This window comes from Pseudonaja textilis, chromosome 2 (genome assembly GCF_049901715.1).
Source record: "Pseudonaja textilis isolate UNSWEBS1 chromosome 2, rPseTex1.2, whole genome shotgun sequence".
In the NCBI taxonomy this organism is placed as follows: domain Eukaryota; kingdom Metazoa; phylum Chordata; class Lepidosauria; order Squamata; family Elapidae; genus Pseudonaja; species Pseudonaja textilis.
Window position 1 is genome coordinate 164,389,176 of NC_141991.1, and position 23,634 is coordinate 164,412,809.

At 39.7% G+C, this 23,634-nt stretch overlaps 1 protein-coding gene across 3 annotated transcripts in view; it reads right to left on the reverse strand.

Moving 5' to 3' along the window:
• LOC113444082 (nuclear cap-binding protein subunit 1) overlaps nucleotides 1–23,634 on the reverse strand; it is a 29,753-nt gene that overhangs the window by 2,309 nt on the left and 3,810 nt on the right. For 2 of the 3 annotated variants that reach the window (XM_026712645.2, XM_026712647.2), the window contains exons 3-22: nucleotides 22,873–22,961; nucleotides 21,718–21,874; nucleotides 20,985–21,092; nucleotides 20,060–20,181; nucleotides 19,308–19,377; nucleotides 18,175–18,390; nucleotides 17,611–17,708; nucleotides 17,326–17,389; nucleotides 16,971–17,081; nucleotides 16,777–16,841; nucleotides 15,822–15,884; nucleotides 12,827–12,901; nucleotides 11,166–11,269; nucleotides 10,737–10,856; nucleotides 8,823–8,925; nucleotides 7,228–7,321; nucleotides 6,409–6,512; nucleotides 5,921–6,035; nucleotides 4,597–4,719; nucleotides 3,308–3,421 (exon numbers count right to left, since the gene is read on the reverse strand). In XM_026712645.2, the coding sequence (XP_026568430.1) occupies nucleotides 3,308–3,421; nucleotides 4,597–4,719; nucleotides 5,921–6,035; nucleotides 6,409–6,512; nucleotides 7,228–7,321; nucleotides 8,823–8,925; nucleotides 10,737–10,856; nucleotides 11,166–11,269; nucleotides 12,827–12,901; nucleotides 15,822–15,884; nucleotides 16,777–16,841; nucleotides 16,971–17,081; nucleotides 17,326–17,389; nucleotides 17,611–17,708; nucleotides 18,175–18,390; nucleotides 19,308–19,377; nucleotides 20,060–20,181; nucleotides 20,985–21,092; nucleotides 21,718–21,874; nucleotides 22,873–22,961 (2,115 nt within the window). Of the gene's footprint in view, nucleotides 1–3,307; nucleotides 3,422–4,596; nucleotides 4,720–5,920; nucleotides 6,036–6,408; nucleotides 6,513–7,227; nucleotides 7,322–8,822; nucleotides 8,926–10,736; nucleotides 10,857–11,165; nucleotides 11,270–12,826; nucleotides 12,902–15,821; nucleotides 15,885–16,776; nucleotides 16,842–16,970; nucleotides 17,082–17,325; nucleotides 17,390–17,610; nucleotides 17,709–18,174; nucleotides 18,391–19,307; nucleotides 19,378–20,059; nucleotides 20,182–20,984; nucleotides 21,093–21,717; nucleotides 21,875–21,973; nucleotides 22,109–22,872; nucleotides 22,962–23,634 lie in introns of those variants that run through there. The other variant, XM_087926323.1, reaches the window with a different exon arrangement.

A 23,634-nucleotide genomic window follows, 5' to 3' on the forward strand; every position in this document is an offset into this window, starting at 1 on the left:
CCTTTGCCTTCGAAGGTAAAGCCAATTATTTTAAAAACAACACCCTACTACAACAAAGCCCCCCCTGCCCGAGATGGCAGCCCAACCCCACGTGGGGAGGTGAATCACCCGGGGCCACAGCACAGGATCAGCCCACCTCGGGAGAAGCACCCAGCCACCATCCCTTCTTGGCGCTGGGTAGAGCGCGAAGAGCTTCACCTGGAGCGCCCAGCGCAGCTGACAGGCAGGCCCTCCTGCCCGGCGGTGGAGCTCTCACCAAGGCAGCGAGCGCCTCCCTGCCAGACCCTCTGCTCATCCTGCCAGGGCCGCGCCAGAGCCGTGTGGACTGGGCAGAGTCAGGAAAGCGAGCCGTAGGTGCGCGCCCGCCTGCCAAGCAAAAGAACCGGGCCGACCTGAGCTTGGCTTCCTTCCCAAGTCCCTCCAGTGTGAACCCGAAGGGGCCACCGGGAGAGGCTGCCCGATGCAGTGATAGTGCCCACCCATCCATGGACAGGGAGGTGAGGTGATGGCAGCACTGCTTCCCTGGCCGGGGGACAGAGCCCGAAGCTGCCCATCCTTTCCACCCCTCACCCAGCCCATCCCCGTCCCCACGCCATCTCCAAGTGCGCCAGCAGCTCCAAACGCTGCAGCAGAATGGGCATCAGGCAGAGGTGCTGGCTCAGCGGGGCTCAGCTCGGGGGAGGACGCAGCGCAGGCCGTCGCCTTACCTCCCTGTCCATAGATGGGTGGGCGCTACCACTGCCTCAGGCAGTCTCTCCTGGTAACCCCTTCAGGTTCGCACTGGAGGGACTTGGGAAGGAAGCCAAGCTCAGGTCAGCCCGGCTGTTTTGCTTGGCAGGTGGGCGCGCACCTGCGACTTGCAATCCCAGCTCTGCCCAGCCTGCACGGGTCTGGCATGGCCCTGGTGGGATGAGCGGAGGGTCCAGCGGGGAGGTGCTCGCTGCCTTGGTGAGAGCTCTACCACCAGGCAGGAGGGCCTGTCTGTCAGCTGCGCTGGGCACTCCAAGTGAAGCTCTATGCACTCTGCCCAGTGCCAGGCAGGGATGGCGGCTGGATGCTTCTCTTGAGGTGGGCCAATCCTGCGCTACAGCCCCGGGAGATTCGCCTCCCCAAATGGGGTTGGGTTGCCCTCTTGGGCAGGGGAGGCTTTGTCGTACCGGTAGTAGGGTGTCGTTTTTAAAAGAATTGGCTTTGCCTTTGAAGGCGAAGGGAAGGCAGCGACAGGAGTGCCTGAAGCCGAGTGTCTCCGCCGGGTTCCGGTTGCAGGGAGGAGCCCTGGCTGGCTGCACGTGGCTGCACCAAACGCCGCGGCATTGCTCTAAACACCGCGGCAGCAAGGGAGAAGGGAAAGCAACAGTGGGGGAAGGTCTCCTGATACGAAGTGCCCCACCAACGCCAAAGTCAACGCAGGCAGCACCATATCCGGGTATGCAACGAAACTACTTCCTAACTGCAAGGCCCCCCATTCCTGCATTCCAAGCGCCCAGGCCGAGCTGCAGCTGTCCCTCTTTCGCCAGCGCTGTCTCCAACAACAGTGGCAGGAACCGTGGAAGCGTTTCAGCTGCTTCTTGGGTGGGGGAGCCACCTCCGTAACTTCCACGGTTCCCACCACTGCTGCCACTGTTATTGGAGACAGCGCTGGTGAGAGAGGGATAGCTGCAGCTCGGCCTGGCACTTGGAATGCAGGAATGGGCTGCACACCGGGACTTTTGCAAATTTGCAGAGCCCGAGGCTGGAGCACCAAGGGTAGCAGCAGCAGAGACGCTCGCTCGGCTCTTCTCAAGCCCACCCAGACACTCGGGATTAAACCAAAACACAGTGCGCAGCGCTCCCAGGTACCTCAAAATCTCTTTTTTTCCCCTGTTGTTATGGGGATGGGGAAAAAGCGGGAGCGACTCAGATGCTGTTGTTGGAGACGGCGCTGGTGCGCGGGATGATGGTGGAGAAATTAATGCACCCCTGAAAAGACGTCCTAGCCATTTTTTCGGGGCTCAAAAAAAAATAAGGCCCGGCCTTATTTTGTGAGAAACACGGTATATACTATTTTGTTTCCCAGAACTTAAATATTTTTGGAAAATAGCATCCTTCTGAGAGATTGTGAGAGGGGCACTGCTTCCAAAATATGACCCACTTCTGGAATTATGTGAAGAGCCTTCTGTAGAAAGGCCAACATGTTGTATCAGCTGGGTACTGATGGCACAGTGGTTAGAATGCAGTATTGCAAGTTAATTCTGCTGACTGCCAACAGTTTGATTCTCACTGACTCAAGGTTGACTCAGTCTTCCATCCTTCCGAGGTTGGTAAAATAAGGGTTCAGATTATTAGGGGCAATATGCTGACTCTGTAAGCTGCTTAGAGAAAGGCTGTAAAGCACTATAAAGTGGTATATAAGTCTAACTGCTGTTGCTACTCTTTCAGAAAACCAATCTCTGGAGGAGTTAAGTGGAGCAAGACATGAGGGCAGGGAGGAGGCCTAAGGCCTCCGAGACCCAGTGAGGCTGGATTGGGGTGGGGGACATAGGCAGGTAGACGCACTTGCAGTGCCCTTGCCAAGTGTCCCAATTTTTATCATGTGATTGAGGGGACACTATAACAGCCACAAATTTGAGGACAAGTAGGTCCCTTTCTTTAGCATCAATGTGATTTCAAACGGTTACTCAATGAATTTCGGTCATAAGTCAAAGACTACCTCTATTGGGTTTGCTCTTGACTACTATCATAGGTTTCTGATATCTTGTTCTTTTTATTGTGATTTATACTGTTCTTTATATTCTTTTTAATATGTTAGCTGCATAGGGTCACATCTGTGAGGTGGGCAGCCATATAAATTGATTAAATAAATCAATATCAGCAAAATGAGATAACTAAAATGTCCCAAATAACAGATATATTTTGTGTTGACTGAATTTCTAATGAAGAAAAAGAAGTTTAGTCTGATCTTAAGTTTCAATGTCGATCAGAAAGTGCTATGATTTAATTAGCAACAGCATGGCACATAATTATACAATATGTTTGACAAATTCATCTCAGAGAGGTAGTCACTGGCTTCTCCTCTGTATCTGTGTGCAGCAAATAAGGCTACAAATGATTTACCACATGCACACAGCTTTACCTAAGAAAACAACAAAAATAATATAGCTAAAATGCAAGCTCAATTTGGGCCAATAATGAACAAAACATTACAACACAACAATACCCTGTTGAATCAAGCTGCTATGGAGAAATTGCTGATCAACGGTGCAAAGACTGATATCCAGATAATCCCACTTTCAATAACCACATGCATTCTGATATAGGTAAGACTTACCTGTAAGAAGATTTGCTGCAGCCTCTCTATACAGTTCTTGTACCAAGGTGTAATTACATCAATTCCTCCTGCTTCACTTCGTGCTAAATGCTCTGTTAGGATCATAATGAAACGCTGGAAAGAATAAACAAGGTGAAATGATTGGCTTTGGATTCATAGGCAAGACTACTTTTCTTTTGAATAAGGTTTAAAAGCATCTCTGAATTAAGTAGGGAATAGTTTAGTATAGAACCGTGATGGCGGTTCTGGTGGTACGCAGAGCCATTTGTGCCGGCATGTGAGCTGCAGGCAAACTTACCGCACTGCGCATGTGCACGCCTCACAGCTGATAATCAGCTGGTTTGAGGCCTTTCTCAGTCTCCCAAAGGCTTGAGAAAGGCTTCTGCAGGCTTCTACAAGTTTTGTAGGCCAAAATCTAGCCCCGTTTCGTCACTTCCGTGTTTTTCGGAAAAACAGGAAGTGACAAAACAGGACTAGATTTCAGCCTACAAAGCTTGTAGAAGCTAGCAGAAGCCTTTCTCAAGCCTTTGGGAGGCGGAAAAAGGCCGAAAAAGGCCTCAAACCAGCCAAAAATCAGCTGTGAGGCGCAGTGCAGGTAAGGGGGAGGCTGGGTAAGGGTGGGGATTGCATGCACATGTGTAGGGAATGTGGGGGGTGCACGCATTGCCTTCTGGGTGCTGGCACACGAGTGCGAGCATGCAAACACATGCACAATTTTTGCCACAGGAGCTCCAAAAGGTTAGCCACCACTGGTATAGAACAACAGCAAACATGGATTCAGTATAGATGGCCCTCAATTTACAACCAACAATTAAGCCCAAAATTTCTTTTGCTAACTGAAATGTATTAAGTGAATTTTACCCGTTTTATGACCTTTCTTGCCACAGTTAAGTGAATCACTGCAGTTGTTATGTTAATATCATGGTCGTTAAATGAACCTGGCTTCCCCATTGACTTTGCTTGTCAGAAGGTTGCAAAAGGGGATCACATGATCTCGGGACACCACAGCTGTCATAAATATGAACAAGTTGCCAAGCACCCAAATTTTGATGAAGATGCCGCAATGGTTGTAAGTGTGAAAAATGGTCACTTGTCACCGGTTATATTGTAACTTCAGTCACTAAATGAACTGTTTTAAATCAAGGACTGCCTGCAGTTATTTTTAAAAACTTGTTCTCAAATGTACAGAATTTTAATTTAGAACTTTATGAAGCTGAAATGTTTATTTTAGAATTTTGCAGCCACATTTTAAGATTTCTTCATGGGTCCACCAATATGTCTGCTCTTACCTGAAATATTACAAGGAAAAGATTTTTTTGTTCACTTTGAGCTGATTCAACTTTTTCTTGCAAGCGTTCGATCTGTTCTTCAAGGGGCCAATTTCCCCTCTCATTGCTTCGGACATCACCACGCTGAAGGGAAAGGATTGAAATGCAAATAATAAGCACAAAGGCAGAGAAAGCAAAATAAAAATAAAATCAGGGGTAGGACTTTTTTTTAAATAGGACACATTAATGAGGCAGAAGTTAATGAGATCTTAATGTTGTTGAAAGTTTGCATCTGTAATTTTAAATCAGTTGCAGACATAAGCAGATTTCAAGACATAATAAAAATAGTCAGGATTGAAAACAAAACAAAAATAAAAGGGCAATTATTGCATGTATTGTCAGAAAAAGGCTTGGGAGCATACAACATAGTTTTCAGGTAATGTTAAACCAGAAGCTTTGCTGGCTTGGAGAATTCTGGCAGTTGAAGTCTACAAGTCTTAAAGTTGCCAAGTTTGGAGACCTCTGTGTTAAACTAACATGATCCAAAAATGACTTCTTTGTTTATGATTTGGTGCCTTAGCTGTTGTTTTAGGTCAGGGGTTCCCAACCCCCTCCCCCTGCCCGGTCTCTGGACTGGCACCAGTCTGCAGCATGCCAGAAACTGGGCTGTGCAAACAAGTGAAGCACCATCTGCAGAATACAGGCAGCATGAAAAACCACACCACCTCCAATCCACAGAAAAACCTCTCCAAGCAAAGGTGCCCTACAGTTGTGGGGGAAGGGACTGTTTTAAATTATACTGACTGTTGTTTAAAAATGTTGTAACTCTCCATTATGAGATCAAATCAGAAATATAAATGAATTATACTCAATTATATGAGTGAGTTGATCACATTAAGAGCCACGGTGACGCAATGGTTAGAAAGCAGTACTGCAGGCGACTTGCAGTTTAGCAGTTTGAATCTCAACAGGCTCAGGATTGACTCAGCCTTCCATCCTGCCAAGGTGAGTAAAATAAAAACCCAGATTGTTGGGAGAATAGGCTGACTCTGTGTAAACTGCTGAGAGAGGGCTGTAAAGCACCGTGAAGTGGTATATAAATGCTATTGCTATATTATCACTGTGGTTTAATCATAGCATGGGGATGCAACAAAAAAAAAAATTAAATTAAATTATCCAATGAAAAGTATTCAAAAATTAAGAACGCCTGAGCCATGGACACAATAAAATGATGACCATCATCAATTTCCCATCTCTGCAAAGCAAAGCAAAACTAATGTTCTTGTAGCTGATGAAATATGTTTCAAGCCATATTTCTTTGTACCAGCTGAAAAAAATTACTTACTCTTTTGTGTTGCTTGGCTAATCTTTCCTTGGCTTCTTCTAGCTCCTTTTGGATCATCATCACATGCTTGTTCATCTTACGAATGGTAGAGTGTAAGATTTCCCAAATATAAAATCTAGCAATGAAAGAAGCAAAGAAAACCCTGATGTTCGGAGAAAACATTCTGATTTTTATGAGTAATAAGGCTGAATACTTGTAAACCGGAGCACTCAGATAACTGAAATGGCCCAAAACATTGTACAACTTGCACCTCCTAATCTTCCCTCTGTACAGAAATTTCAGAATCATAATTCTCTAGGTCTGTAAAATATCAATAAAATGCAAAAATCAGTAAGATATCTACATGTGTTTACTTCCAGCAAATATGTTTAACTTAAGCAAAAAAAGAAAAAACCCTTATCAAGATCACTCACTAGGAAAGATATTTGAAGCATAATCTCAAGGTGTTTTGTTTTTTTAAAGTTATGAGGTAGTTGACATTTATTTACCTTGTAAAATCATGAGATAACTCTGGAGAGAAAATCCAATTTGCCACTGTAGCACAATCCACAATCTGTGTTCGAATCATCTTATCCACCAGTACAGCAATCATCTGTGCAAATGCAGAAACTTTGCTCAGTTCATCAGGTGTGTGTGTGTGGTCACAGACCTGAAATCCCAGTTAATTGAAACACACAGGATCCCTCAAAGCACAGCCTCTCTATGAGATTCAGCTCCTAAGCTGTGCAGACCATAATTATTTATGTTAGGAGGGCCACTCATCGTAACTCCCCATCAAGAATTATAGATTCCATCACATTCACATTTTCTGGGGAAATCTGAACAATGGAGGACCTTTAAATAATTTACTTTTTAACTTTTTCTCATGGCAAAGCAGAGAAGAGGTGAAGAGGAAACCATCAGCTCAGGACTGCATCTCTCTACCAACACATGAGCAGGAAGACCATCCCTAAAGACACAAAGGACACTCTGGAACACTCCATACTAGCTAAAAGGCACAGAGATTTCTGTCAATGTTTCTGTCCACTCTTCCCTCGACTGAGCCCAGAGAATGACTGTCCATGACTGAGCTAGCTTTGGGAGGAGATTAAGAACTGTCATGTAGATAGATGTAATCAATTTCTCTGGTTGTAATCTTATGAAACAACAGATAACAAAAAGAAAAAAGTGTCAGGCCTTGTTCAACAACATAAACTAAATCTAACTCAATAAAGGAGGTTTCAATTAAAAAGAGGGAACCGGCCTTTCTCCTATCTAAAGCAGGAATTGCTTTGGGAGGGAAGAACTTGATAAATATTCATTTTTACCTGAGGATGATTTTTCCATACTTCATACATAACTCTGAGAATATGAAGCTTTCCTTCATCACTTTCAGCCAGAGTTTTGAGGATTTCTCGAAATCTTATTAGAACAGAAATGAATAACCCAAGAAGGTTAAGGAATAATGTCATTTATTCTTACAGATCAGTTCTTAAGTAACCTCAAAATACAACATGGATTGAAATGGCAAAAGTGAGCGAGAGAGAGGTGGACTGGTCTCGTCTCTCAAGATCATTCCGACGTCTGGGTTTTTAGACTGAGAAAAGAGCAGTATCAACATGTTGACAAAGAGCTTTGAAACCCAGCAGTTCTTCCTGCTACCTTGACTAGCTACATATTTTGTGGGGATAAGTGTTTTATGAAACCTACCTTGTCCCCAAACTCAATACCACCATTAAACCCCTCTTTCTCACTCATTGTAGCCGAGTCAGAGATAAGAGAAATTTGTTTCCAAAGCAATGAGGTGAAAAATCTGGCTTAAGCCCAAGTCTCACAAAATATTTGTTCCAGCCCTTTGAGGTAGCCAAGATTTGAATGCAAAGTCATGAATGTTAATACGACTTTTGTTATAGGGTTAAAGTAACAGGATCTTGCACTCTGAGTGTGTCTTCCCCCCTCCCTGCCTTTATCCTAAAGAGAGCTAAACACAGTCAAGTCTTGAGACACCTCCCTCAGTCACAGGAGGCTAAGAGACAGAGGAGGTAAAACACAATCAGACTTCCAAGGTTCTGTTACTATAACATACCTTAACAAAAATAGTTTGGTCTTCTGGTTGAGAGTTGATTTCTTGGCCTGGTTTACATCATGGGGCTGACATTCTCTCCTTGTATAATTACCCCGATCATCGGCTTTTTCTTCAGAGAGGTTGTTTTTGATTTTGCTAATGTCCACTACACCACTGCAAAATCTAATGCACAAAGGGTTCTTCTTCTCCAACAACAATATTTTGGATTTCCCCTGGACCTCCAGCGGTCATTCTTGTTAGGCTGTGTCTTGGGACTTAAATGTATACAGGGATAATGTGCTGCAGATCACAAGGAGGCGAGAAAGGACTGTTGAACTTTTTGTTGATGCTGCAGTTTAGGAGGAGGCTCCTGTCAGGCAAAACTAGGCTGAAGTACCCAAGGATCAGAGACTATACAGGAATCTGCCTATTTCAAATTGCAAGTTAAAGAGAAGTAGTCCCAAAAGTGCTTTCTCAAAAGGCAACTGGACTTTCTTTGTTTTTCCTTGAAGACATTTCACTTCTCATCCAAGAAATATCTTCAGTTTAGACTGAATCAGTCAGAACTGAAGAAGCTTCTTGGATGAAAAGCAAAACGTCTTCGGGGGGGGGTGTCAAGAAAGTCCACTTACCTTTTGAAAAAGCACCTTTGGGACAACAATGACCTGGATGACTGAGAATCTTCATGAACATTTAAAGAGAAGCAGACAATATAGCTAATTTTTAAAACAAGGTCATCAAATAAAAATCTTATTTGCTTCTGGCCTCTTTTTTGTAACATTTCAAGACAAATAAAAATAAAATGACAACAATATGAATGCACTGACAGATTAATATACTTAAAAGATAAATACTTACTTTCCCAGAGCACTGAAAGAGTGACTGAATGATTTTGAGGCTAAGTGCAAGAGTGCCTGGACAAAAACATCTATTTTTAAAGGATTGAATGAGAAGCCTACATCTGGAAAACAAAGTTACAAATAAGTTTGAATTCCTGTAAGCAATATGTGTACTTATGAAGGCTGAGAAAGACTGGGAATTTTTATTTGTCTTTTCTGGAAAAAAAAGTTAAGCGGCAAGGAAATTGCATGAAGGGCTTTTTTCTTATCTTATCCATTTTCTAAACAAAATCCAAATATCTCCTATTAAGTCTTAAGCTGAAAATGTTTGGTTACCACAGTAGTAATAACTAACTAACTAACAATAAGCACATGAATCAAGATCATATCCATACTTTGGATCCATTATGCAAAGACCTGGTTAAGACTTCAAGGCTGAGGAAAGGGAAAGGAAAGAGATGGACAGAAGCAACATGGATGGACTAGTTACAGTGCTGATGGATGATGCATCATTTGAAGACTATCTTAGGGACAGATCATCCTGAAAGTATGTGGTTACTAAAGTCAGCACTGACCTGATGCCCCGTAATAAAAATTCAGAGTAAGTTATAAACTCTATGCATATGAAAAGTTTGGATGTGGAACAAATCCACGTATAAAACTATAATCCAAGAGTGGTTTCCAACTTTAATTAAATTTTACATCAATTCTACATAAGATTTACTTTTCAAACATGAGATATTCTGGACATCAAGGCATACCCTCATAATTTATTTAGTGGGTCCTTCTGATCTTTTCCAATAGAAAAGTATCAGATCCATTCAGCTGTTCACATATTCAATGCTGATTCAATATTTTTTTTAAAGGATATATAGTTTAGTTCAATTTAATATTAAGTCAAATTACAACTTTCAAAAGATGTTCCATTTTATTATAAACCATTCCCCAGAATTGTTAAAAGTTTTCAATTTTTTCCATGACATTAAAAAATGATCCAATTTGTTCATTACTTTCCAGCAGTCTTTTGAAAAAGAATTACTCATTTTAGCCATTTTAAAAAAGGTAAAGGCTTCCCTGTCAATCTTGTTTCATTCTAGGGCATGGTGCTCATCTCTGTTTCTTGGTGAGGTAGTCAACATTGTCTGAAGACATTTTCCACGGTTATGTAGCCTGCATGGCTATATGCCAAAGGTGCACAGAATGCTGTTACTTTCCCATCAAAGTGGTACTCACATTTGCATGCTTTCTAACTGCTGGGTGAGGAGGAGCTGGGACAAGTAACAAGAGCTCACCCATTCCACAGAGCTCGGGTCTCAAACCCAGGCTGTCAGTTCTGCAGCTGACAAGCTCAAGGTCTTTAACTCCTGAGCCATTGTACTACCTGCTTTAGCAATTAAGTCTGGAATAATATCAATTATTATTATTAATATATTGATGTAATTAAGTTTAATAAAATAATATTACTATTACATTTTACTCCAAACATTATATTTATATATATAATTTTTGTAAGATGCTTTACTACTGGTATATCATTCCAGGCTTTAAGTACTGGTATTCCAGGCTTTAAGTACTATGTACTGGTAAAGTAATCTGAAGCCAAGCATCTTACAGAAATTATGTCTATAAGTATGTTGTTTGGAGTAAATTTGATATTAACAATATCAACAATAATGCCATCTCATATAGGCATACTGTATACCATTTTTAAATTAAGGGAATATTTGCTTGTTAGCAAATATGGGATAGAGGTAGATGCTAAAAGTCAGGGACAAAAGAAATTCCACTGAGCTCATACATATTCCACATGTGTGCATAACAATCCAAACCATGTATCAGATATGCTTAAACAAAACTAATTTCTCTGAGGTTTTGCAATGTTTCCATAAATGAAAATTAGGAATGGGACACAGTAAACATTAGACGGGCTTACCATCATTATCCTGATTAGGATTGGGCACATCCTTCAGAATAGTGAAAATGTCATCATTGCTCACTTTATTTTTGATGGCAATGTTTAAACAGAGTGCAACATTGTATCCAGGAAGAGACTCTAGAAAGATAGGAAGAAGCAAAGCTACCATCTTTGGAGATTGGACACTGTGACATAAAAGACTGCATGCAACACTGTAGAAGATAAAGAGGCCACGTCTTGAAGCAATGTCCCCTTGTGTCATCTTGCCCACTGTGGCTTTTGATGGTCCTTGGGTGACACCACGTTTCTCAAAACCCCACGTTTATACCAGTTTTCTTTAAAGAGATTTGTTATTGCCTCCCCCTCACACGCACACACAATTTCTCACCAACAGCAGCAAATACTTCTTTTATATTTTAAAATGTAAATTATATACTATCAACATACTGTTACTTTCTTCTCCATATTTATAAATACAGGTTGGATTTGCAGGAGTCAAGACTGAAAAACTAGCAGGAACAATATCTATTATTCGTTGGTGGTAGGAAAGCCTGAAGAAAAGAAAAAGTACATTGAAGAAGGCTGCTCTTGCCATGAAATAGGGCAGCAGACATAACCAACCAATCATTCTTAACTCGTCATTCAGTAAAAGATACATGCACTGGTAAAGTAATCTGAAGCCAATGTCTGTTCACTGAACCTGAACAATATGCAGAAAAAGTTCCTCAGAGGAACAAGGGCTGTGCCTATGTTATAATTTGACTTTATAATTCTTGTAATTGCTCTGTATGGGGTTATTGGCTTCAAAATGGCTACTGCATTTTGGTAACGCCATCTTTTGGCAAACTCTAATTCCACTGGTCAATCTACCAGAAACAAATTACACTGACTTTTGAAAGTCAGAAATTAATCCTAGTCTCCTCCAAATCTCTTATATTCCCAAGGGAGTGCATAAATATTATCTGAGTTGCTAGCTGCTGTGCTATGGCTGGCTGAGGTAACTCTTGTCCTAAATTCCAGTTTAGTTGTATCATGGTATGCAGTTGCAAATCCACTTGGTGATATTTCACAAAGCTGTGGACAGTAGAGTTCTCTGAGAGTTGGATGCCATTACTAGAATCCTGTTCTCTTTATAAAGAGAAGAAAGTTTTCAAGCTGATATTCTTTGAATTAAATCAGGTCAGAAAGCCCAGCTCCACAAGTTTGATTGATTTACTGATATATGCCAGTGTTTTTGAACCTTAGCTGCTTGAGAACATGCAGACTTCAATTCCAGAATTCCCCAGTCAGCTATGGGAAGCTATACTGGTGAGGGAATTCTGAGAATGGGGAGCTAAGTTACCAAGGTTGAAAAACACTGATAAAAGCTATAGTAGCAAAAAAATGAGTGTTTTCTCTTTGTTCTTACACACCAGTGAATTAGAGTGGAATTAATCTGAGCTTTTTTCACAGACGTTGTTTCCTGTGTTTAATACATTTCTTTGTTTTTGTAACTAGTTCAACATATGTTCTCCAAAATCACAACTCTAAGTTATCGTGATGTGCACTTTTTAAAAATAAGACTACATTTGTGTCAGATAATATCAAAACATGTTTAAATGTCTTTGGCCCATTCAGGAGAAGCATAAAAATAAGTTGAATGTAGCGGAAATTGATCGTACAAGAAGGATGTACATTACAAAACAAGAATAAGATCACCAATAGCGGTACACTGAAGGAATGCAGATGGACTACAAGACAGAATGAACACAAAACTAGCGACTCCAAAATAAATGGGTGCAGAGGGTTTGGACAAAGAGAATGAATGGCTGAGGTCTGAACTGCAAAACAATATAGGAAAGAAAAGTGAATGTGTCAACAGGAACAGAAAGACTGAGTAACTGCAACTGGATGAGGCAGAGCAAGCTGATAGTTTGAAAGTGGTCTTTGCAGCATAGTAAGTATTGGTGTAAGTAAGTTTAGGAACTTTTCCTCTTCTTTTTATTCTTCCATGTCTTTTAATTTTCTTTGCTTCCTCTTTTTTAAAATTCTTTTTTGATTCCTGCTTATCCCAATGGGCACAACACGGTGGATACATAGGTATACAAATGCTGCTATCACTTACTCACCTCATGCATTTTTCCAGTACTTCTCTTACAAACCTAGGCTTGGCTCTGTCAAGATCTTCAGAAAGACAATCTGACCTATAAAAAAGAAATGGTGCTCAGACAAACAGATTATTACTATAAACAATATATTTCATATTCATCAAGACAGTTCTTCAAATTTTTATAGCACTGGTTTCTACAATATTAGGATACTAAGGAAAGGAACGACTGGAATTTGATTCATAGTTCACAATAATTGCTTTTAAATGGAATCTTCAACTATTTAAATGGGTCAGATTCTGCCAGACTTTTCACCATTTTTGACGTCACTATTATTTCTGTCTGCCAGACTGTTTCTTTTGCTGTTCATTCATCAGTTCCTCTAATCATTTATCTGGCTACAGATCTGATCCATCATATGTCAGAATTTATACATGACAAGCTTGGGTTAAGAAGTGTATTTCCAACAGGTGCCTAAAATAGGACACTCTGGAGGATGGATAGCAATCCTAAAGGGCACCCATGAACAGCTGTCAGACGGCAGTCTACAGCCCTCGATACATGTAGCAGGACCTTCCTGATGATCTCAGTGACCAATCACATAGAGACTTGCTTTGTTCCACAACAGAAGAAGTCCAATTGCTGAGGGCCTTGGAGATCATCACCAAAGCCTGTCACAGAAGCTAACTGGAACCAGTGTAGCTTCAGCAAAGGAGTAGGACGTGCATGGTCAAATGCCCCATAGAGCAATCTGTCAGCTGCGTTTAGATCAATGGTGGCAACCAGATCAGCTGCAAGAGTAGCTCCACACAGAGCACAATCAGAGGATTTTAAATATGAGAACCCCAGAGAATGAACCATAACTAGTTGAATGTGGCAGACCTCTGGGCTTTTCCAACCCGCTACCTGAGAGCATAATTATTGGCAGCTCAATCAGGGAGAAAGCTGGGCAGCAGTATTAGATAGCAAGATGTGGTCTTACTAAATAGCTCTCGGGGGGCGGGGGGGGGGCAGACCTTCATAGATTCCTGAGATCAGAGGGGGATTGTTTTTCCATTCAACAAATGTTTATTTTATTTTAAGAAGATATTTAACAAGATAGGATAGGATAAATAATAGGATAAGTATCATCAGCGAGGTTAAATTTCACAGTCCTCTGTTAACCGTCTATTATTGTATATCACTCACAACGGTTTCTAATCTACCATATACCACCACAGTTGTTGTCTCTGGTCCATAAGGATCAAGTGTCCTTGACTGATTCTTAATGATAAAACTTTTCCTTAAAATTTTAATTTTAACCAGGATCTTTCCCAACAATTGAGCCTCATTCACCAAAATTGTAAGTCTCTGTTATAAATATGTACACAACCTTTGTTGTTCAAAAAAACCCCTTTTTCCAGTTGTATATAAATGAAATCTGTTCCCCAACTTCCATTTTATTGAGAAAAAATTGTTTATGCTTCATTGTGAAAGCTCAGTTACAGGCTGTCTTGGACTACACCAAAAATGCAAACAATGCATTAATTTAAAAACAAGGCCCTTTGGAGAGCCTTCGGGGGAAAATGCTTTTCAACTTACAAGTTCAAATTGAAAACTGAAATAAAAAGTTTGATAAAATAACAACGGTTTAAATCAAGCCAAAGTTGATACTCAAGTATAAGCAACAGCAGCTAAAACCCGATTTACAATTCAATCCATCTTATTGCTGGTGGATTTGAAGGAGTAGTAGTTTGGCTTGAAAAGGTTTTGTTTTTAGAGAAGACATTCATTTTCAAGGTCTAAAATGAACAGAACCAATGAGGGATGAATAATCAGACTTTCTCAAAGATGGGGGAATTAGATATAGAATACGAGAATAATCACGGAGAACCCCGAGGTAGTGTTGCCTGTAATCCAAATGAATGGGAGGGGAAAGGAAAGATTCCATTGAAAAAAAATTTAAAAAAAGAATTAAGATCAGAGCTTTTAAAAAGTAATAAGATGCTATCATTACAATTATAACATAACAAAAAGCAAGGATTTAAGAAATAAGTTATAAATTTACTTGTAATAAATGACTTTAATTGACACTAATAGAAATGTACACTACTATGAAAACATTGCAAAAATGTGAGAACGTGTTTCTCTTTTTTTTTAATATATTCTTTTTTTTTTTAAACTTTCAATAAACATTATTAAAAAAAAAAGTAATAAGATGCAAAATCCCTGTAGTGAAAATCCAACTGTAAATGTCAATTAAATCACTACCGAGAAAATGGCCATCAACTTCTGTAAGGAGAAAGTGAAAGTGCTTCTTGACAGCAAAATAAAGCAGGAAAAAGACATGCACAAAAACAGGGATTTTTATATGTGAATTGTTATGGCATACAGCACTGATTATCACGAGGGTGAAAATCAGAAGCTACGCCATCCAGGACAGCAAGCACAAGTGCTTTGGAGACTTACAGAGTGCTATTAAATAAGCACAGCAGAATACTCCACTGCACGGCCCTAACATAGGTGCAGATAGATAGATGGATGGATGGATGGATGGATGGATGGATGGATGGACGGATGGACGGACAGACACACACACAGAGTCCTTGACTTACAACTATTTGTTTAGTGACCATTCGAAGTTATAACAGCACTGAAAAAAGTGACTTATGAGCATTTCTCACACTTTCAACATAACCCAGCATCCCCCTGGTCACATGATCCAAATTTGGCCATTTGGCAACCAGCTCATATTTATGACCGGTGTTGCAGTGCCATTGGGTCACGTGAAGCCCTTTTGCAACCTTTTGAAAAGCAAAGTCAATGGGGAAGCCAGATTCACTTTTGTGTGTCACAATTGTGTGACTAGCTTAACAACTAACAATTGCAGTGATTTGCTTAACAACTGTGGCAAAGAAGGTTGTACAATGAGGCAAAACTCAACTAAACAACTGTCTCACTTGGCAAGAGAAATATTGAGCTAACAAAATTGTGGTTGTAATTCGAGGACTACCTGTACAAAGAATCAAATACTTACCAATCTTCCCAGCTCCAGCGGAACTCAAAATTACTAAGATGGTGGGAAAACCAATTAATGAACCTTGATGGGGGAAAAAAAAATCTGTAAATTTTTTTACATTAAAAACATCTCATTTTGCACTGCTATTATTGACATTATATACAAATGGACAGAAACATGCAATGTAGTGGAGTTGTAACTTTTTGAAACTGGAGGACAGAAAATGTGCAATAGTTTTGTAGTAATTCAATCTTTTGGAGAGCCATTTCAGAGGTAACTGCATGCTTTGCAAAAGCTTTGACATACAGTAGATGCTGCAAAAAATCTGGTATGGCTGATTAAAGGGTTGTTGAACTCAGCATTTTTTTTAAAGTACCAATTCTGAAACATTTTTGAAGAATTCACATCCAATAATTGAGTATCTCTCTTCCAGATTTTAATATGAAAGTCCTATTTTGTATTAACAATCTAACACTGCAGTCAGCACTAACTGCAGGGGTGAGATTCAGCTGGTTTGGACGAACAGGATGTTAAATTTACATCTGGTTCGCCAAACCAGTAGTTGAACCGACTAGCTGGCCCTGCCTCCAGAGCCCGGGGGAGGCAGTTTTCACCCTCCCAGAGGCCCAAGGGAGGCCTCCTGACTCTGGGGAAGGTGAAATACGGCCCTCCTGGAAGTTCCAGTAGGCCACGCCCACTATGGCCACACCCACCCAGCAATCGGGCAGAGAACCAGTTGTTGGGATTTTTGAATCCCACCCAACTAACAGATTATGAATGCCATGTAAGAAAGCTCCAGAAAGATCTAACAGAAGAGATCATTTATTCCTATACTAATTCAATGAGAGGAGTGACTTAAAATATGACAGCCTGTAAAAGCAGGACTATATAAAACCATCATAGATTCTATTGTGTGGAAACATCTCAAGTCACTAAGTCCTCAGAAAATTTAGATGAGAATGTCCTTACTCACCGATCTATGCAGATAGTATTCATTGTATCTAAGCGCATGTACAGCATTTCTGTAGCTTGTGCAAGCTGTCATTTTTCAATTAAGGTTTACATTGTTTATGTTATAATGTTTAATAGCAATATGGTCAAAAACAGACCATTCCTTTGGTTATCCAAAGGTATCAACTGCTATGAGAGACTTGGAGGAAAGGATACAACTTGAGGTAAAGATCCAGGCTGAAGTTTACAGAGTTCAATAAAAAGTGTTGTGTACATGATTTCTATGTGAGGTGGAACAGGAAGCTGAAACAACTCAGCAAAGATCACCTGGGAAAAATATGAAAGCAATGTGATGAAGCGCAGTTGAAAAAGCAGAGGTGCACAGAATATTTCATTGTCAGGAAATCCCAGTGTTAAAAAGCCCCATGCCAATCCCACAAGCGTGTACCAAAATGATTCAAATTTAAAATGCTGTCATTTCAAGCTCCATTCTGAGATGAAGAACTATTGGCAGAAAGGAAGATCCCTGGCACCAAAGTAGAAAAGGTGACCTGATAAATATAGCATTTACCTCAACAATATGGTAATTCAGGGGGATCTTGTGGTTTCCTGGATAGCTTGTTAACTGGACAGCACTACGGGAAAGGAAAGGCATGTGCTTTACAATTAAAAGGGCAAATGGGAAGTGCAACCCGCCCCCCAAAAAACTTCTTGTGATATGTGCCAGGATCTGCTCCTTCAAAGAGCCTCTTTCTTTGCTGAGAGCAAGTCTTGGGAGTATCTGCCCAAGGCTCTATCACCATGCAACATCAGTCCCTCATTGGACAGATTGACATAGACATTGATATATCCCTACCATGTCACTCTCTCTTTCCAGAAAGATCTGATGATGCAGTGGAGATTTTCTTCGATCACAAATCTTTCAATAGAGTGGCTCCCAGGCATAATTGGGCCCTGACAAAAAAAGCAACAGGGATTAATTTATTGGTACAGTCCAAAACTCCATCTTCATCCCAAAAAGGTATAATGTGATTCCATCCCTGGCATCGTAGCATTTTCCAACAGTTTTAATAGAGTGGTTTAATGTTTATAACATACTTTTCAGCATTAAGTTCAGCTGCCCCAGAAATATTTTCTTTTAGAAGCAGCTTTTTCTGCTCTGAAAAAAAAATAGACAAAGCCACCAAAAGCAGTGGTGCATAGGGCAGATGGAACTATTAGACAGACAAAGCAAACCCTGAACCACATTAACCCTGATAAAGAATGTGAAACAAATTCTCAGCTATTTTCAGGCCAAGTAACGACCCAAACCAAAAGGTCAGAAGGCAAAGGGACATATTATGTGGAACCCACCAAAGACAAAAACATTTCAATTCCCAACAATGCATTACAAGGATGCTACCCCACAATACTGACTTACTTCAGGATCATCAGTGTAGTCAAACATTCGGAAGGTGACTCTTGGCATCGGGTAAACGGAATCTGCTGCGTGGGGTGGCGGCGTAAAAGGAGGCAGGTTGTGCTGCAGAGCTTCACAAAGAACGCTGTCGAATGCCAGGTATGGCCTTGGGATGTGTCTCTCTTGCCAGTGGTCCTTCTTCATTTTCTGAATCTGAGCCCAAAGGCAATCTAAGTACTGGAAGGCAACAAACATCCATCAGACATTTTCATATTTGGAATTCACCAAACACCAGGAGCACATTATCATATGTGGTGGACTTGTATAGAAGGTAAAGGATATTGGACTAAAATACACACATGGTTGGAAAAAATGATTAAACAACATATAGATTTGAAGCCTGAAATATTTTTTATTAGGAATAGTACCTGAAGGTTATAGTAAAGAAAAAAACATACTTAATTATACATGTATTAACAGCAGCTACAATTGTATTTGCTCAAAATTGGAAAAGTAATAAGTACCGATAGAGGGAAAAATAATTGAAAAATATTTGAAAGTGCAGAAATGAATAGATTAACATTAAAAATTAAAGAAAAAGAAGAATCTTAATATTACATGGTATGGGGCTTGTTTATAAATGGCTAGAAAATAAAATTAATTAAAAGGGATTATATGTAATTATAAAGCAGTAAGAGAAACTAATGTAATAGATATGCAGATTATTACTTAATATTATATATATGGGAATGTCATTATTATATGGTTGTACTGTTAAGAAGAATATTATTAGTAACATTCTTATATAGTGTCGATTAGGTACATGAAATATGTACCTAATCGACACACAATTGAAATGGAATGGATTTATTGTATGTTAAAAATAAAAAAAAGTTTAATTAAAAAAAAGACATTTTCATATTCAGAATTCAAGGATGTTCCCAAATTAATTTCCATGTTATAGGAAATCCCCCTACCCAATTTTCTTAGGAACCATTTCAGGAAGGAAATTCAGAAGAAAGAAAAGGCAGGAATGAAAGCCATTGGGAAGACTCATTAGAACAATGTCAACTTCATGCAGCCCAAACTGGCATTTTGCATTTCCCCTAATGTTTTTTAGAGGGACATGAATATAAGAACTCAAAACCATTCACCTCTTCCTGGGGATGTGGTTTATCAACGGACCAAACTTGTAGCATAGGCACATGAGTCTTCTGACGCCGTCTGCCACAAAAAGAACATAATCATTGCAAGGACTACTGATAATTGGTTTGCACTTCAACTCAAGAACTCTGAAAGAAACAGTACTTTCTTTCAACCCAGACAGTACATCTCAATTGGCAGGAGGCATTGGGAAAAGTACACATTTGGCTATAAAAGTATGTGCTTTCAATCACCTGATTCTTAACTATTGGAGGTTTTGAGGACAGTTGGCTCAGCTACTATGTAGAAAGATGCTTCTAAAATCATACAGCCCAAGACTTAAGAACAGTCTCTCGTCTGCCCTGTGATCATTTCAGATCCCTTTTTAAGCAGCAAACCTGCCTACTGCTTTTCAGGAATTCACACTCATTTATTCTAATCCTGTCTTCAGAGTCAATGGAAACCAATTATGAGCATGTGCCTTTCAACCAAATTTTGGGACTTTAACATTATTCTTCTGCAACATCTCTGTCCGTATTAGGAATGTTATTAAGTCTTTCAATACCGTAAAGTCAGATAGTGATGATTGAAAAAAGGAACAAAATTAACTGGGTTTAAGCCTAAAAGTCTGAAGTTCTTTATTACCTCTATATTTAATAGTCAATGAGTTGCTTTTCTGCAATTTTATGAAGTCTACAAGTTCTGTGTTTGTGCTGTATTAAGGCATAATGACGCAAAGTAACATTTTCTCTCATTTTCTTACTTCAGATAGTTTTCAACAGTAGATAAGATGTGCTCCATTTCAGTATCCTTTTTCTCATACAGTTCCTTTCCCACCCAAGGTAAAGATGACAGAAATGCATACACATACCAATCACATCGAACCTATTAAGTCAAAATATGGATAATAACATTCAGAAAACACATTTGTTTCTTGCTAATAAAAGCTAAATCAGGTCAAAGACTTGAGTCTCACAGGAAGGACTATTTATGATTTCACAATTCTAACTCTATGTTATAATGCTTCGGCTGCAAACCTTCAAGGGCCCAGGTTCATTATGTGCATATGAATGGTTGATTTTGATACTTACAAAACAATTCTACACAAAGGTGCACAGGAGAGTACATACTAAAAGCAGAAACCAATGGGAAAAAAAATGACAAAAAAGCCAAAATGTTACTTATGTTGTGCTGTTGCTCTATTATTTACATTCCCCCCCCCCCCAAGGACCTGTTTCACAGGCTCCTTCTGATTATATTTAAGAGGTACATTTATTCTCTGGTGTAAATGAAATCAGCCAGGGCCTGGCAAATGTCTGTAAGTCATCAACAGCAATTGGCATGATTAAAAGGTTTTCTACAAATCTAGGTTTTTAGAAATGTTTAAGGAGCTACATTGTGGATCTTTTGGATGGCAGACTTTCAACTTGAGATAAGATACAAGGGCTCCATTTGTCTGTCCAAATCATTATTTAGATACCAGTTGTTTTGCTGTACTTATGTTCTGTCTGAAGGCCACAAGAGACTATGACAAGACAAGTCTTATAGCTGTTTAGGATTTTGTTATAATACTACTTGAGGAGAGGCTTACCACATTTACATACACAACACAAAAGAGTAAAATGATCCCAGTAACACATTTCAGCCATTTATTTCTCTGTCTATGAAGCAAATGTATTGTTGTTTACCTGAGGTACATCCTCCTCCTGTGTCACATTAACGAAATTCTCAAACATGGCTACCATTGAGGGTGCAGCTATTACGTGACAATTCACAAGATCAGAAAGAAAGCGCACCTGCAGAAAGAGAGCATCCGGCCATTTCTCAATCATGTATTTGCCCAGAGCATGGATCAGCAAAAGATCTCATAAGGCCATCCCTGCAGAAGCCTAGGCTGTATCTGCTTCAGCATCTTTTACTGGGGTAATGGGAATCCCAGGACCAATATCCAACTGAATAGATGCTTAAACCTCATTTATTAAAAGCTGTGGGAGCACAGCGGTTAAAGTGTAGGACTGCAGGCAAACTCTGCCCTCAGCCTGAAGTTCAATCCTGACAGGTCTCAGGGCTGACCACCTTCCATCCTTCTGAAGTCAGTAAAATGAAGGCCCAGATTGTTGGAGGCAATATGCAAATAATGCTTACATTGTAAACCACTCAGAGTGCTGTAAAATGTGATGAGGCAGTAGAGGCACCTAAATGCCATCGCTACTGTCATCAAATCTAGATCACAAAACCTGGCACACCACTCATACTGCAGAGTCAGAAGAAATAAGCCAGTGAAAAGGTTTGGATGGGTGTTTCAAATGATCACACGGAATTACACTTTTTATCTGCACAGCCTGTGAGGTAAAATGTGAACTCTTCAAATACACTGCAAACCAAACTAAGTAAAGTCTGTACAGCATGAAAACAACTTACCAAATAGACAGCTTCATTGTACAGGTTGACTTTCATACATTCTTTCAGCTGACGTATCATGGCTTCTACAAACTCTCCGCCAAAATTGTAGTTCCTGGCATTCAGCAAGCCAACAAAGGTTGTGTAAATAGTCATCTTTTGTGGTAGCAGACGTGCACTGATGTTTTTTTTCCATAAAGGAGAGAAAAAACAGCATCAATTATTAACTCAAATCACAAGTGCCATCTCATTACCCCATGTGTGATTTTCAAATTACCTAGAATGCCTAAATTTTGAAAAGCAGTGTCTTCTTTGACAAGAAGTCTACTATATATTGGAAAAAAGATAATATGAGAGTCAATTCAGTCTTCATTTAACTGTTTAGGTACTGCGAATCCCGGTGGGAAATTACACAGAGAGGTTTATAATTGTGGGAAACATTTTACTATGTACATAACAATGTATCTTCCAATGTTTCGATCACAGCATTTATATTGCTTCAGATTCAGATGTCAGTATGTTCTTTGCAAAATTGAAAGGAGAAGGTCTGGGGAGCAACAGTTTAGGCAAAAAACGTAATCCTTTCTTTGAACTCTTATGAAAATTCCACAGGAAGCTGGCATTTGCCAATGAGCGTTTCAACGCACAGCTACAGAAAACAAGTTAAATTAAGAGGGCGGCACTACAATTACCAAGCCTGAATGAGCAGTGAGAGAGAACTATTTTGACACTGTCCTCCTCTCCGCTCTCCTAATTAGTTACCTTGCTAATTATCCCATATTGTCTCCAAGTTTCAAACATTCTTTAAATTGGAAAAATATCTAGCCATACAATATATGCAACAAAGAGCTTTGAAAAGAAACCTTTTTTTCAAAAGTAACTACTTAAAAACTTTTACTGTAGCTAGTGTAGGAGATGACCAGGCTGAGCCTGTGGAAGGGGTCAAATGCACCATCAGTCTCAAGGATCTTCTCGTCCACAAGAGACCAATTTCCAGCCCATCTTGAATTCTCTTATCTATCACCTATTGGCTCTGATCATTAGTACTTCAGATTCTCATAGAGAGCTTTAGTATACAATAAACCTATATTCTATTGAACTGCCTGGGCTCTTGATTTCCTATGCTTGACAGTTAATGCATCATCACCTAGATCCATAAATCTTTTGCATACATACGCTGTACAAAGGAGTCTCAGTATTTTGCTTTTGAAGTTTGGCAGATGTTCCTCCACATAATCTACTTCACTTTCCAAAGGAGAAGAACCCTGAGGGGATAAGATATTAGAAAGTCATTATCTTATTGTTATATATATATATATATATGTTACAAAGACACTTCTCATTAAAATGTCCTTTAAGTATGTCAGCTACAGTAGCTCCAAAAGCTATCAATTAAAGGATACTCTATTGCTATTCTCTTTTACTCCTTACCTAATTTCTTTATTGAAACACACATATACACAAAGAAATTTTTTTTTGGAAATGTACAAAAATTAAAAATTAATGTCTCTTCTTGATCATCCTAAAACACTGTTCAATAACAGCCTCACTGGCAAACCGGTTTAAACCTTCATAATAATTCAGTCTTTACAAAGATAAAGGAGGACTAAGTAGGGATTCAGATAGGGTCAGCAGTGACAGGATAGCAAGTAAACAAGGCCACTGAGTAATAAAAATCGATAATCCTGGTCTTTTGAGAGTTTTCAGTCAAATCAATGAGGACAACTTGATCAGATCAGCAGTCATAAAACATTTCTTACAATTAAGTAAGTGTAATGATATGCTGAAACCCAGCATGGAAAGATGGTTAGCCCAATATTATTACAAACTGTAAACATAGTGTAATAGTTTATTGCAGGTTCCATTTGTAATTGACTATATAAAATGTTAAGGTCCAATTATAGAATAATGGTGCAAACATTCCACATAACTGCTAAG